General features: G+C 39.0%; 1 protein-coding gene across 18 annotated transcripts in view; it reads right to left on the minus strand.

Annotated features, from left to right (window-relative positions):
• Window positions 1-15637, minus strand: part of l(1)G0196 (inositol hexakisphosphate and diphosphoinositol-pentakisphosphate kinase) — a 1071245-nt gene that overhangs the window by 78758 nt on the left and 976850 nt on the right. For 16 of the 18 annotated variants that reach the window (XM_070103279.1, XM_070103273.1, XM_070103280.1 and 13 more), the window contains one exon: window positions 9458-9517. The exons of the other annotated variants lie outside the window; for them this stretch is intronic. In XM_070103279.1, the coding sequence (XP_069959380.1) occupies window positions 9458-9517 (60 nt within the window). The remainder of the gene's footprint in view (window positions 1-9457; window positions 9518-15637) is intronic. 18 annotated transcript variants of the gene reach the window in all.

A 15637-nucleotide genomic window follows, 5' to 3' on the forward strand; every position in this document is an offset into this window, starting at 1 on the left:
TACAGCATTTAGTAACTGACCACCTATTCCATATATGTACTTGCAATATCTGCCACATTGCTCCCCTATCCACTCAATCATATGCCTTTTCTAAATTCATAAATACAATAAAAACTTCCCTACCTTTATCTAAATACTGTTCACATATATGCTTCAATGTAAACACTTCATCTACACATCCCCTACCCACTCTGAAACCTCCTTGCTCATCCTCAATTCTACATTCTGTTTTACCTCTAATTCTTTCAATAATAACCCTACCATACACTACCATTGTTAGTGTCGGCAAGCCTAACACTAGGCTTGCCGACACTAACAATGCTCTGTTCTGTCACGTCAGAGATCACAGCCATCCTATAGACTGGTCTTCTGCTAAAACTGTCTTCCCTACTTCCAACTTTAACAGTCGCCGTCTTGTTGAATCCTCCCTAATACACAACTTTCCTTGTATGAATCTTAGTCCTGGCTTCGTCTCTGTAGATGCCTTCCTCTCCCGCTACATTGTAAAATGCTCCAAACTTCAGAACACCAGTGACTTAACCTGATTCCTCCTTTTCTTCTTCTCCCTCTTCCCCTTTCCTCTTTCCTTTTTCTTTTCTGGGTGGTCTTTCCTTCTTCTGTCTTGTGTTTCTGTTCCTTCATTACTCATTTCATTATGTTTTTCCCTCCCCCCCCTCTGTGTTCTTGCTCTTCCTCTGTGGGCACCTAGCTCCCTTGCAGTGCTCCCCTTTCTTTGTATTTGACTGGCTCCTCCTCCTTTCTTCCCCATTGCTTCTTCCTTCCATCTCCGCCACTACTACTACTACCACTTCTACTACTACTCCTACTTCTACTACCACCTCTATTACCACTACCTCTTCCTGCCTATATATAACCGTCCTGCTCCACTTCTCGTTAGTGTGACTTTGTAAATGGTCCAAGTCAGACCGAAACGTCGTCATAAGCTCCTCTCTTTTATGTGCGGGTTATTTGTGTATCCTTCCACAACATTTTTGCCCACTTTAGCATTGAAATCCCCAACCACCATTACTCTCACACTTGGTTCAAAACTCCCCACGTATTCACTCAATATTTCCCAAAATCTCTCTCTCTCTACACTTCTTTCTTCTCCAGGTGCATATACGCTTACTATAGCCCACTTTTCACATCCAACCTTTATTTTACTCCATATAATCCTTGAATTAATACATTTGTAGTCCCTCTTTTCCTACCATAACTTATCCTTCAACATTATTGCTACTCCTTCTTTAGCTCTAACTCTATTTGAAACCCCTGACCTAATCCCATTTATTCCTCTCCACTGAAATTCTCCCACCCCCTTCAGCTTTGTTTCACTTAAAGCCAGGACATCCAGCTTCTTCACATTCATAACATCTACAATCATCTCTTTCTCATCATTTGCACAACATCCACGCACATTCAGACTTCCCAATTTGACAATTTTCTTCTTATTCTTTTTAGTAATTATTACAGAAAAAGGGGTTACTAGCCCATTGTTCCCGGCATTTTAGTTGACTTTTACAACATGCATGGCTTACGGAGGAAAGATTCTTATTCCACTTCCCCATGGATATAAAAGGAAAAGTAATAAGACCAAGAACTATTAAGATAAAATCAAAGAAAATTCAGATGAGTGTGTATAAATAAACATGTACATGTATGTGTAGTGTTACCTAAGTGTAAGTAGAAGTAGCAAGACGTACCTGTAATCTTGCATATTTATGAGACAGACAAAAGACACCAGCAATCCTACCATCATGTAAAACAATTACAGGCTTTCGTTTCACACTCACTTGGCAGGATGGTAGTACCCCCCTGGGTGGTTGCTGTCTACCAACCTACTACCTATAATTTTTACAATCTCTTTTGTCTGCCTTCCCTTTATATAAAGAAACTATAGACGCTCTCTGCCAATCCCTAGGTACCTTCCCCTCTTTCATACATTTTTTTCAACAAGTCGGCCGTCTCCCACCGAGGCAGGGTGACCCAAAAAAGAAAGAAAATCCCCAAAAAGAAAATGCTTTCATCATCATTCAACACTTTCACCACACTCACACATAATCACTGTTTTTGCAGAGGTGCTCAGAACACAACAGTTTAGAAGCATACAAATATAAAGATACACAACATATCCCTCCAAACTGCCAATATCCCAAACCCCTCCTTTAAAGTCCAGGCATTGTACTTCCCATTTCCAGGACTCAAGTCCGACTATATGAAAATAACCGGTTTCCCTGAATCCCTTCACTAAATATTACCCTGCTCACACTCCAACAGATCGTCAGGTCCCAAGTACCATTCGTCTTCATTCACTCCTATCTAACACGCTCACGCACGCTTGCTGGAAGTCCAAGCCCCTTGCCCACAAAACCTCCTTTACCCCCTCTCTCCAACCCTTTCGAGGACGACCCCTACCTCGCCTTCCTTCCCCTATAGATTTAAATGCTTTCCATGTCATTCTACTTTGATCCATTCTCTCTAAATGACCAAACCACCTCAACAACCCCTCTTCAGCCCTCTGACTAATACTTTTATTAACTCCACACCTTTTCCTAATTTCCACACTCCAAATTTTCTGCATAATATTTACACCACACATTGCCCTTAGACAGGACATCTCCACTGCCTCCAACCGTCTCCTCGCTGCTGCATTTACCACCCAAGCTTCACACCCATATAAGAGTGTTGGTACTACTATACTTTCATACATTCCCTTCTTTGCCTCCATAGATAACGTTTTTTGACTCCACATATACCTCAATGCACCACTCACCTTTTTTCCCTCATCAATTCTATGATTAACCTCATCCTTCATAAATCCATCCGCCGACACGTCAACTCCCAAGTAGTATCTGAAAACATTCACTTCTTCCATACTCCTCCTCCCCAATTTGATATCCACTTTTTCTTTATCTAAATCATTTGATACCCTCATCACCTTACTCTTTTCTATGTTCACTTTCAACTTCTACCTTTACACACATTCCCAAACTCATCCACTAACCTTTGCAATTTTTCTTTAGAATCTCCCATAAGCACAGTATCATCAGCAAAAAGTAACTGTGTTAATTCCCATTTTGAATTTGATTCCCCATAATTTAATCCCACCCCTCTCCCGAACACCCAAGCATTTACTTCTTTTATAACCCCCATCTATAAATATATTAAACAATCATGGTGACATTACACATCCCTGTCTAAGACCTACTTTTACCGGAAAGTAGTCTCCCTCTCCTCTACACACCCTAACCTGAGCCTCACTTTTTTTTTATTTTTTTTTATTATCACACTGGCCGATTCCCACCAAGGCAGGGTGGCCCGAAAAAGAAAAACTTTCACCATCATTCACTCCATCACTGTCTTGCCAGAAGGGTGCTTTACACTACAGTTTTTAAACTGCAACATTAACACCCCTCCTTCAGAGTGCAGGCACTGTACTTCCCATCTCCAGGACTCAAGTCCGGCCTGCCGGTTTCCCTGAATCCCTTCATAAATGTTACTTTGCTCACACTCCAACAGCACGTCAAGTATTAAAAACCATTTGTCTCCATTCACTCCTATCAAACACGCTCATGCATGCCTGCTGGAAGTCCAAGCCCCTCGCACACAAAACCTCCTTTACCCCCTCCCTCCAACCTTTCCTAGGCCGACCCCTACCCCGCCTTCCTTCCACTAGACTGATACACTCTTGAAGTCATTCTGTTTCGCTCCATTCTCTCTACATGTCCGAACCACCTCAACAACCCTTCCTCAGCCCTCTGGACAACAGTTTTGGTAATCCCGCACCTCCTCCTAACTTCCACACTACGAATTCTCTGCATTATATTCACACCACACATTGCCCTCAGACATGACATCTCCACTGCCTCCAGCCTTCTCCTCGCTGCAACATTCATTACCCACGCTTCACACCCATATAAGAGCGTTGGTAAAACTATACTCTCATACATTCCCCTCTTTGCCTCCAAGGACAAAGTTCTTTGTCTCCACAGATTCCTAAGTGCACCACTCACTCTTTTTCCCTCATCAATTCTATGATTCACCTCATCTTTCATAGACCCATCCGCTGACACGTCCACTCCCAAATATCTGAATACGTTCACCTCCTCCATACTCTCTCCCTCCAATCTGATATCCAATCTTTCATCACCTAATCTTTTTGTTATCCTCATAACCTTACTCTTTCCTGTATTCACCTTTAATTTTCTTCTTTTGCACACCCTACCAAATTCATCCACCAATCTCTGCAACTTCTCTTCAGAATCTCCCAAGAGCACAGTGTCATCAGCAAAGAGCAGCTGTGACAACTCCTACTTTGTGTGTGATTCTTTATCTTTTAACTCCACACCTCTTGCCAAGACCCTCGCATTTACTTCTCTTACAACCCCATCTATAAATATATTAAACAACCACGGTGACATCACACATCCTTGTCTAAGGCCTACTTTTACTGGGAAAAAATTTCCCTCTTTCCTACATACTCTACTTGAGCCTCACTATCCTCGTAAAAACTCTTCACTGCTTTCAGTAACCTACCTCCTACACCATGCACTTGCAACATCTGCCACATTGCCCCCCTATCCACCCTGTCACATGCCTTTTCCAAATCCATAAATGCCACAAAGACCTCTTTAGCCTTATCCAAATACTGTTCACTTACATGTTTCACTGTAAACACCTGGTCCACACACCCCTACCTTTCCTAAAGCCTCCTTGTTCATCTGCTATCCTATTCTCCGTCTTACTCTTAATTCTTTCAATTATAACTCTACCATACACTTTACCAGGTATACTCAACAGACTTATCCCCCTATAATTTTTGCACTCTCTTTTATCCCCTTTGCCTTTATACAAAGGAACTATGCATGCCTCACTATCCTCATAAAAACTCTTTACAGCATTTAGTAACTTACCACCTATTCCATATACTTGCAACATCTGCCACATTGCTCCCCTATCCACTCTATCATATGCCTTTTCTAAATCCATAAATGCAATAAAAACTTCCCTACCTTTATCTAAATACTGTTCACATATATGCTTCAATGTAAACACTTGATCTACACATCCCCTACCCACTCTGAAACCTCCTTGCTCATCCGCAATCCTACATTCTGTCTTACCTCTAATTCTTTCAATTATAACCCTACCGTACACTTTTCCTGGTATACTCAATAAACTTATTCCTCTATAATTTTTACAATCTCTTTTGTCCCCTTTCCCTTTATATAAAGGGACTATACATCCTCTCCACCAATCCCTAGGTACCTTCCCTTCTTTCATACATTTATTAAACAAAAGTACCAACCACTCCAACACTATATCCTCCCCTGCTTTTAACATTTCTGTCATGATCCCATCAGTTCCAGCTGCTTTACCCCTTTTCATTCTACGTAATGCCTCGCGTACCTCCCCCACACTAACATTCTGCTCTTCTTCACTCCTTAAAGATGGTATACCTCCCTGACCAGTGCATGAAATTATCGCCTCCCTTTCTTCCTCAATATTTAATAAAAATTACACAAAATTAAACAAAAATACCAACCACTCCAACACTATATCCTCCCCTGCTTTTAACATTTCTGCTATGATCCTTTCAGTTCCAGCTGCTTTACCCCCTTTCATTCTATGTAATGCTTCAAGCACCTCCCTCACACTCACATCTTGCTCTTCTCACTCCTAAAAGATGTTATACCTCCCTGGCTAGTGCATGAAAATACTGCCTCCCTTTCGTCATCGACATTTAAAAGTTTTTCAAAATATTCCCATTATCTACCCAATACCTCCAGCTCCCCATCTACTAACTCCCCTACTCTATTTTTAACTGACAAATCCATTCGTTCCCTAGGCTTTCTTAACTTGTTTATCTCCAAAATGTTTTCTTATTCTTAGCAAAATTTGTTGACAGTGCCTCTCTCACTCTATCATTTGCTCTCCTTTTGCACTCTCTTCATCTTTCTCTTACTCTCTATATACTCTGCCCTTCTTATATCACTTCTGCTTTGTAAAACCTCTCATAAGCTACTCTTTTCTCTTTTATTGCACCCTTTACCTCATCATTCCACAAATCACTCCTCTTTCCTCCTGCACCTATCCTCCTATAACCACAAACTTCTGCCCCACATTCTAATATTGCATTTTTAAAACTATCCCATCCCTCTTCAATCTCCTCTTTAACCTAAACTTGCACTAGCCCACCTTCATATATTAACACTATTTCAAGGGGCTCCATGAGGCAGAAGGGAAGACCTATGATGAAAGAAGAGAGGATATGAAAACAGTGTATTGACTGCTGATGCAGAAAACTGCTAATTTACTCTCTTGTGAGGGAACAAAGTCTACCCCCTCAATTTACAAAACTAAAAAATCTGATTTTTAGGCATGAAAGTACAGTGGACCCCTGCATAACGATTACCTTCAAATGCGTCCAATTATGTAAGTGTATTTATGTAAGTGCGTTTGTTCGTGTATGTTTGGGGGTCTGAAAGGAATAATCTACTTCACAATATTCCTTATGGGAATAAATTCGGTCAGTACTGGCACCTGAACATACTTATGGAGTGAAAAAATATCGTTAACCGGGGGTCCACTGTACATCCTTCATATTTAGGGACAATTCATACCATTTGTGCATGGGGCTCAACAACAATAAACCATCTCAGACCATTAATTACCCAACAAAAGGCTGCAGTCAGAATGATAACAAATTCCCACTACAGGCAGCACACTCCACCAATATTCAAAACTCTAAACCTACTCACCGTACAAAACATCCATACTTATTATTGTACCTACTACATACATAGAACACTTAACTCGGATATAAACCCTCCCCTCAAACATCTCCTTACCAACCTCAACAGAACACATGACCATAACACAAGGCACAGATCACTCTTTGATGTTCCTCGTGTCCATCTCACACTATGCAAAAACTCAATGCACATAAAAGGCCCAAAAATCTGGAATTCATTACCTGTGAATATAAAAGAAACACTGTCTGTTTATAAATTCAAGTCTCTTCTTAACCCTTTGAGGGTCGACAGGCCCTCTCCGAGACTCGTTCTCAGGGTCGGCCAAATTAAAAAAAAAAAAAAAAAAAAAAAAAAAAAAAAAAAAAAAAAAAAAAAAAAAAAAAAAAAAAAAAAAAAATTCTTAGGAAAAGATAGAGAATCTTTACCTGATCATAATGACACCAAAATTATGAAATTTGATGGAAAACTTATGGAATTATGCTCTCGCGAAGTTAGCGGTCTCGGCGATGTTTACACATCGGCAATTTTGCCCACTTTGAGCCCCATTTTCGGCCAATTCCACTGTACTAGTCAACAAAAAACATGAATATTTCGCTAGAACTCCATTTTTTATATCGAACGAGTGCAAGAAACCACCCATTTACCAATTTCAACTATCCAGTACAGTGGTCAGAATTTAGCAATTTTGCCAATTTCACACAAATTTCAAAAGATGCCAATTTCCGAGTAGGGTCCAGAATAAACAAGAAAGACATTCCTGGCACTAAAATGACATTTCCTCTGTTCATTAGTCACGTCTCAAGGCCCCTCTTACATTCTTTTGCTTTCCACTTTGAATTTTTATTCTCACAAAAAATAGAAGATTTACTGTTATGCAGACTACTGCATTAGTGTAAAAAATGGTATAAATAATATTGGCGCACTTGCAAAAGAATATTAGACTCACCAGTTGACATGTATTGGACGCTTGGCATGATTTGTTTACTTTTGAACTTTGGTAAAAATCGAACATTTCTGCTACTTTAAGCTCAATTTTAAGGTACTTTTCATTGTAAAACCAGTCAAAATCATCTCAATTTCTGTAATATGTCTTCCATTCTATAAAATGAGACCAAGAAAACTAGAATACAACAATAAATACCATACAAAAATACAGTGCAAAGTCGCTGTTTTATTAAAAAAAATGGTCAGTTTTTTTTTCTCATTATGCACTGTGTGCTGCAGGATTTTTTTTATACTGTGCACACTGACCACATAGACCCATTCTTTCATATGTAGGCCTACCAGCTTTCTCCCACTAGATTTGAGGGCGCTAGAATTTAGGCGTACTAGTACGTCAAAAACCCTGGGTCGTAAGCCGTACTAGTACGGCCGAAACCCTCAAAGGGTTAAAAATCACTTACTCACCCACAACTAAATAAATACTGAATAACTGTAACTCTAAATAAATACTGAATAACTGTAACTAAATAAATACTGAATAACTGTAACTAAATAAATACTGTAACCCTATCAAACTTTGTTTTTTTAATTACATTACCTAATAGACTATACTCCATTCTATTGAATGCACAGCAACTCAGCAAATGACCATATGACCTGTCTTTGAAATACTCATTTGTGCTTAATTGTTATTTGTTTACTGTAGTTTTTACCACGGAATATATCACTGCTTAGCTAATCTTAAGTTAATTTTAAGCCTGCCCATAATGCTCTGCATACAAGGGGCTTTTGGCATGTTACACTTAACCTCTGTATTTCTTTGTACATCTATGTATCATGTCCTAATTAATAATAAATAAATAAATTAATATGTGGTAGATGGGAAAGGCTGATATAATTCTTGAGGGTATTTTAGAAAGGATCTTTCAGCTTTCTTATGACCTAACATATTAGTGAGAGTATGTGTGGACCATCTTGTTTGGAGCTCCATCATTATGGAATTGCAAACAAATTCCCTGTGACCCCTGTAGTAGTCAGTCAGACTCTTTTCTTCATCTACTGATAAAACTGGAGGACATACATCACAAAGTCAATCTTTTCTATAAGGCCTCTGCACTGAATGCTATTAGCTATCTCTGCTTTAGAGGAACAACTGGGCCTAATACAGACTGTTGCTTAAGCTAATCCTCTTACTCAACTCTACAGTCTTGTTGACAGTCAGAGAATCATCCAAGCTGGACAAGTTGCATGAAGTCTGCTGTATGAATGGGCTTCACCTGATGGGACAGTCCTAATTCTGCATATAAAACAGGAATCATTTACAGGATGGAAGGCAGAAAGAGACCAAACTGAGTAGAAAGTGGTAGGGATGCTGTAAGATGGTAGTTTAAGGTAAACTCTAACAGATGGTGATTCCTGAGTGGTTTCTCAGAACCAAGATACAGAAATACATTTTACTACACATGAACAAAACATAGGTATGAAGCATACAGTACTGTAAATGCTGTACAAGGAGTAAGTCACAATATCAAAGCTGAAACAATTCACAGCTAACCTACAATTTGGAGATGAGACTTTAGATATTTCAAAATACAACTGACCAAAACACTGACCAAAGTTTCCTCTTCAAATTGTGGGCTAGTTCCAATTACTCTAATGGAATTACATGCTTTCAACAAGATCAATAAAGGATTGACAAATGAACAGGTGCTGGGTACACTGCAAGGCATTAAGTATCAGAGAAACAGACAATCATATACCGTGTGATGGGATATGGTCGTGGGAGTTCTGCGGGCACCAGTCCACATTCAGAGTGTGACCTGGGGACAACAGTGTCTGATACTCAGACTCCATAACCATCAGCTTAATAGTCTTAGTCACCATATGTCAAACAAAAAAATGTGGAAATTATAACAATTATATGTTGGGGAAATTATAACCTAATATTTTTCAAGAATTTAACAGACTGTATTTGTCAAAAATATTGACTTATGTTGACTAAGAATTAACACAAACCTCTATCTATATATAATTATATATATAAATATATATATTGGCTAATAACTACCAATAGAAGCAATTAGATAAAGCGTTGCCAATAATAAGGGAAACCCAATATCCGAACTATGATAAACAATGCCTTAATACACTATTCATACAAGTAAAAATATTCTGATATGAACACTGCTGTCATTATCTCTCACATCCTGTACATCAGTACTGTAATATTTTCAAGTATTTTCAACACAGTTTAGATACTGATTTGTCTCTTACCATCAGCAACACTTCATATATATAAACTGCACACCTGAAAAAAGTTAATTAGTGAGCAACTTCATGGGTGTCCACTGAGGAAGGGCAATGGGACAAATACTTCGCCCACAGATGAGGACTGTACTAAGGGAAAACATTCATATTAATATTAATTAATAATGGCAGAAATATCAACAAAATGTTAGATAAGTGGACACAGATGCAACTAATGTCCCATTAACTGCATTTATGCCCATTTACCTAACATACTGGTGTTAAGCTCTGAGTTTGTCTATCTCCTTGACCTTCACAGAAGTTGCAGTGGATACCCAGAAGCAACTTGCTGCATTAAAGACAACTATATAAATACACCTATGGACAGCATATGCTTCATGCCTCATCACCTACATCTGAATGGAGAAAAAGTCACATATAAACTTGCACAGCTAATTACTGTATAATATACATAGAACAATGGAGAAAAAGTCACATATAAACTTGCACAGCTAATTACTGCATAATATACATAGAACACTAGTGAAATAATGATCACTTTTACACATTTTATATACAGTTATTAAAAGAGTATTCAATGGGGTGAAAGGATTCAAATCTATAATATGGAAATCCTATTTCTGCCACTCCAACACTCAACCACTGAACCACAAAGGTTTACAAGGTTTCACCAACCAAAAACTTTGACCCATTATGGTTCAGAGGTTGAGTGTTGGACTACCAATCTCAGGACCACCAAATCACAGGTTCAAATTCCATTACTCAATGGAATTGTTACGCTTATTTACAAATTTTCAGCACATTAGGAAAGGATCATTACTTGGAGACATTCAGAGTACAAATTTATTCTATTTAAAAAAATTTGCATCTATCATTTATCTAACATGTGGCATCTCTATGAAAATATGAGTATATGTAGATAAGACATAACAAAGCTATGTGTGGAAATAATTGGTATAAAATACCGACACAATGGGAATATAAACTCATAAGCAGTATAATGTGATCCTTTATTGACAATGTTTTGTCTACTCAGTGGGCTTTATCAAGTCACAAACAGATGTACCTGGGTAAAAGGTACATGAGTATTTATAGGATTTAGTTAGGTGGAGAATGCTGGGTCAGGCGGAGAATGCTGCATGTGACAATCTTCCAAGTAGGGTGACAGAGTCTAGAACCTTGGGCAGCATTAAAAAGAGATTGGATAAATATATGAGTAGACCTTCTGCAGTGTTCCCCCATTCTTATGTTCTTATGTTGGATAGCAATGGTAGGATTGCTGGTGTCCTTTTTTTTTTTTGTCTCATAAACATGCAAGATTCTAGGTACGTCTTGCTACTTCTACTTACACTTAGGTCACACTACACATACATGTACAACCATATATATATACACACACACACCCCTCTGGGTTTTCTTCTATTTTCATACTAGTTCTTGTGTATTTCCTCTTACCTCCATGGGGAAGTGGAACAGAATTCTTCCTTCGTAAGCCATGCGTGTCATAAGAGGCAACTGAAATGCTGGGAGGTAGGGGCTAGTAACCCCTTCTCCTGTATACATTACTAAAGTCAAAGAGAGAAACTTTTGTTTTTCTTTTTTGGGCCACCCTGCTTTGGTGGGATACGGATATTTTGTTGAAAAAAGAAAATATATATAATGATTGAGTGAATGTAGGTATTTTAAGTATTACAGATAACAATGTGGTTGGCTGGTCAGTAAGTTACAAACCACTGCAGTCAAGTCACTCAGCTTCAAATTACCTGAGTCCACCCCCCCCCAAGCCCGAGTTTGTCCTCACATGTTCTACAATTAGAATTGCCAGTGTAAATGCTCTTCGCGCATTTTTGTATACTACTGGAAATTTAGTAGAATTTATTACCTGACAATATATATATATATATATATATATATATATATATATATATATATACATATATATATATATACAGTGGACCCCCGCATAACGATTACCTCCGAATGCGACCAATTATGTAAGTGTATTTATGTAAGTGCGTTTGTATGTGTATGTTTGGGGGTCTGAAATGGACTAATCTACTTCACAATATTTCTTATGGGAACAAATTCGGTCAGTACTGGCACCTGAACATACTTCTGGAGTGAAAAAATATCGTTAACCGGGGGTCCACTGTATATATATACAGTGGTCCCCCGCTTTTCGTAGTTCTTGGGAATCATGGATTTCAGAAATCGTAGGGATATTTTCGTATAAACATGGGCTCGCTTTTCATAAGTTGACTCGCGAGTAGTAGTTCGTCCGGGACGTGTACGCACGGTGTGAGCTGGGGCGGCAGCCAGTCTGGCATTGTTTACCAGTGAGAGAAGGTCCCTTCACGTGCTCCAGCGAAATATTTCATAATATTCCGTTTATTTTAGTGCTTGCAAGTACTAAATAAGCTACCATGGCTCCAAAGAAAGCTCCTAGTGCCAAGCCTGTGGTAAAGAAGGTGAGAAATACAATTGAATTTAAGAAAAACATCATTGAACAAGTGGCACAAGTGCAGCCGAACTGGCCAGGATGTATAAGAAACCCTACACAACCATATGTTCCATAGTGGCCAAGAAAAAGGAAGTCAAGGATGCTGTTGTTGCAAAGGGGGTAACTATGCTGACAAAAATGAGATCACCAGTACTCGAAGAGGTTGAGAAGTTATTATTGGTGTGGATAAATGAGAAACAATTAGCAGGAGATACTCTTATGACTTCGATTATTTGTGAAAAGGCTAGGCAGTTGCATGAAGATTTGGTAAAGAAACTGCCTGCAAATAGTGGTGATGTGAGTGAATTTAAGGCCAGCAAAGGCTGGTTTGAGAGATATAAGAACTGTACTGGCATACACAGTGTGGTAAGGCATGGTGAGGCTGCCAGTTCGGACCACAAGGCGGCTGAAAAATATGTGCATGAATTCAAGGAGTACATAGAGACTGAAGGACTGAAACCTGAACAAGTGTTCAATTGTGACGAAACAGGCCTCTTTTGGAAGAAAATGCCAAAGAGGACCTTCATTACACAGGAGGAAAAGGCAATGCCAGGACACAAGCCTATGAAAGACAGGCTGACGCTAATGTTCTTTGCTAATGCTAGTGGGGATTTCAAAGTGAAGCTATTACTAGTGTACCATTCTGAAAATCCCAGAGTGTTCAGGAAAAACAATGTTATGAAGAGTAAATTGTGTGTGTTTTGGAAATCTAATAGTAAGGCATGGGTCACGAGGGAAATTTTCGTCGAGTGGTTCAATGAAGTGTTTGGCCCTAGTGTGAAGAATTACCTCCTGGAAAAGAAATTGGATCTCAAGTGCCTGCTGGTAATGGACAATGCACCTGCTCATCCTCCAAACTTGGATGACCTAATTTTCGAGGAGTTTGGGTTCATCACAGTAAAGTTCTTGCCCCCGAATACCACTCCTCTCCTCCAGCCCATGGACCAGCAGGTCACTGCAAACTTTAAAAAACTACACACCAAAGCAATGTTTCACAGGTGCTTGACTGTGACCACGGACACTCACTTGACCCTAAGAGAATTTTGGAGAGAACACTTCAGCATCCTCCATTGCATAACTCTTATAGGTATGGCTTGGGAGGGAGTGACTACCAGGACTTTGAACTCTGCTTGGAGAAAATTGTGGCCAGATTGTTTCGACAAGAGGGATTTTGAAGGGTTTGGGACTGACCCTGATGAGCCTATGTCTCTTGTTAAATCAATTGTGGCACTGGGGAGTTCCATGGGGTTGGTTGTGAGTTTGGAGGATGTGGAAGAATTGGTGGAAGTCCACAACGAAGAGCTCACCACTGAGGAGCTGCAAGAGCTTCAGCAGGAAGAGCAACACATCGCAGCTCAGAATCTTGCTGCAGAGGAGGAGGAAGAGAGATGGAAGACGGTGCCTTCTTCAGAAATTAAAGAGATTTTTGCTATGTGGGGTAAGATGGAAAGCTTTATGGAGAAACATCACCCTGACAAGGTTGTTGCAAGCCATGTTGGCAACATGTACAGTGACAAAGTCTTGGGCCATTTTAGGGAAGTGTTAAAGAGACGCCAGAAACAGAGCTCTCTGGACAGTTATTTTGCGAGACAGGACTCCAGTGACTCTCAAGGTGGTCCTAGTGGCATTAAGAAACTGAGAAGAGAAGCAACCCCAGAAAAGCAAATGGTACCTGAGGTGTTGATGGAAGGGGATTCCCCTTCCAAACTATAAACAATCCAATCTCTCTCCTCCTCCAGTCTCCCATACACTAAGAAGAATCTCCAATAAAGGTAAGTGTTATGTTGTTAATGTTTCATTCATCATTTCCCAATGTATTGTTTATGTACTACATGTATATTTCATGCAAAAATTTTTTTTTGTTTTAACCCTTTGACTGTCGCAGCCGGATATATACGTCTTACGAGGTACCGTGTTTGACGTATACATACTCATAAATTCTAGCGGCTTCAAATCAAGCAGGAGAAAGCTGGTAGGCCCACATGTGAGAGACTGGGTCTGTGTGGTCAGTGTGCACCATATAAAAAAAATCCTGGAGCGCACAGTGCATAATGAGAAAAAAAAAACTCCAACCATTTTTTTTAATTAAAATGCCAACTTTGTGGTCTATTTTCGTATAGTATTTATGGTTATATTCTCATTTTCTTGGTCTCATTTGATAGAATGGAAAACATATTATAGAAGTAGAGGTGATTTTGATTGATTTTACTATAAAAAGAACCTGGAAATGGAGCTCAAAGTAGGGAAAATGTTTGATTTTTGCCAATGTTCAAAAGTAAACAAATGATGTCATTGTCCAATAAATGTCCAACTAGCCATTCTAATATGCAGTCATGAATGGGTTGATGTTATTTATACAATTATTACAGTATTGCAGTAGTCTGCATAATAGTAAGTCTTCTATTTTTTGTTTGAATAAAAATTCAAAATAGAAAGCAAGAGTAATATCAGAGGGGCCTGGAGACGTGACTGATGAACAAAGAAAATGTTATTTTAGAGTCAGGAATGTCTGCATTGTTCATTCTGGACCTTATTTTGAAATTGTCATATTTTTTAATTTTCGTGAAATTGGCCAAATTGCAAATTTCTGACCTCATTATTGGGTAGTTGAAATCGGTAAATGGGCAGTTTCTTGTATTCAGTCGATAGAAAAAATGGAGTTCTAAAGAAATAGCTATGCGTTTGGTCGACTGGAACAATGGAATTAGCCGAAAATAGGACTCAAAGTGGGTGAAATTGCCGATTTGTAAATATCGCCGAGGTCGCTAACTTCGTGAGAGCATAATTCCGTCAAGCTTTCCATCAAATTTCGTTTTTTTTGGTGTCATTACAATCGGGAAAAGATTATCTATCATTTCATAAGAAAAAATAATTTTTTTTTTTTTAAATTTTGCGACACCAGAAGACACCTCAGGATTGGGGGTTGCGACAAAGGGTTAATACTTCTGGGTGCCAGGAATGGATTAATTGTATTTACATTACTTCTTATGGGGAAAATTGATTTGCAAATCGTAGATTTCGTTAATAGTAGCAACTCCATGAATGGATTAACTACGAAAAACGAGGGACCACTGTATAAAAGAATGTTCATAGTGTCCCCATCATGATTAAGCTTGTCACATAATATTGTAATACTTTATTTCTGTGATTTTAGCCCTTAACCCGTAAACAG

Source organism: Cherax quadricarinatus, chromosome 85 (assembly GCF_038502225.1).
Source record: "Cherax quadricarinatus isolate ZL_2023a chromosome 85, ASM3850222v1, whole genome shotgun sequence".
Taxonomy (NCBI): Eukaryota; Metazoa; Arthropoda; class Malacostraca; order Decapoda; family Parastacidae; genus Cherax; species Cherax quadricarinatus.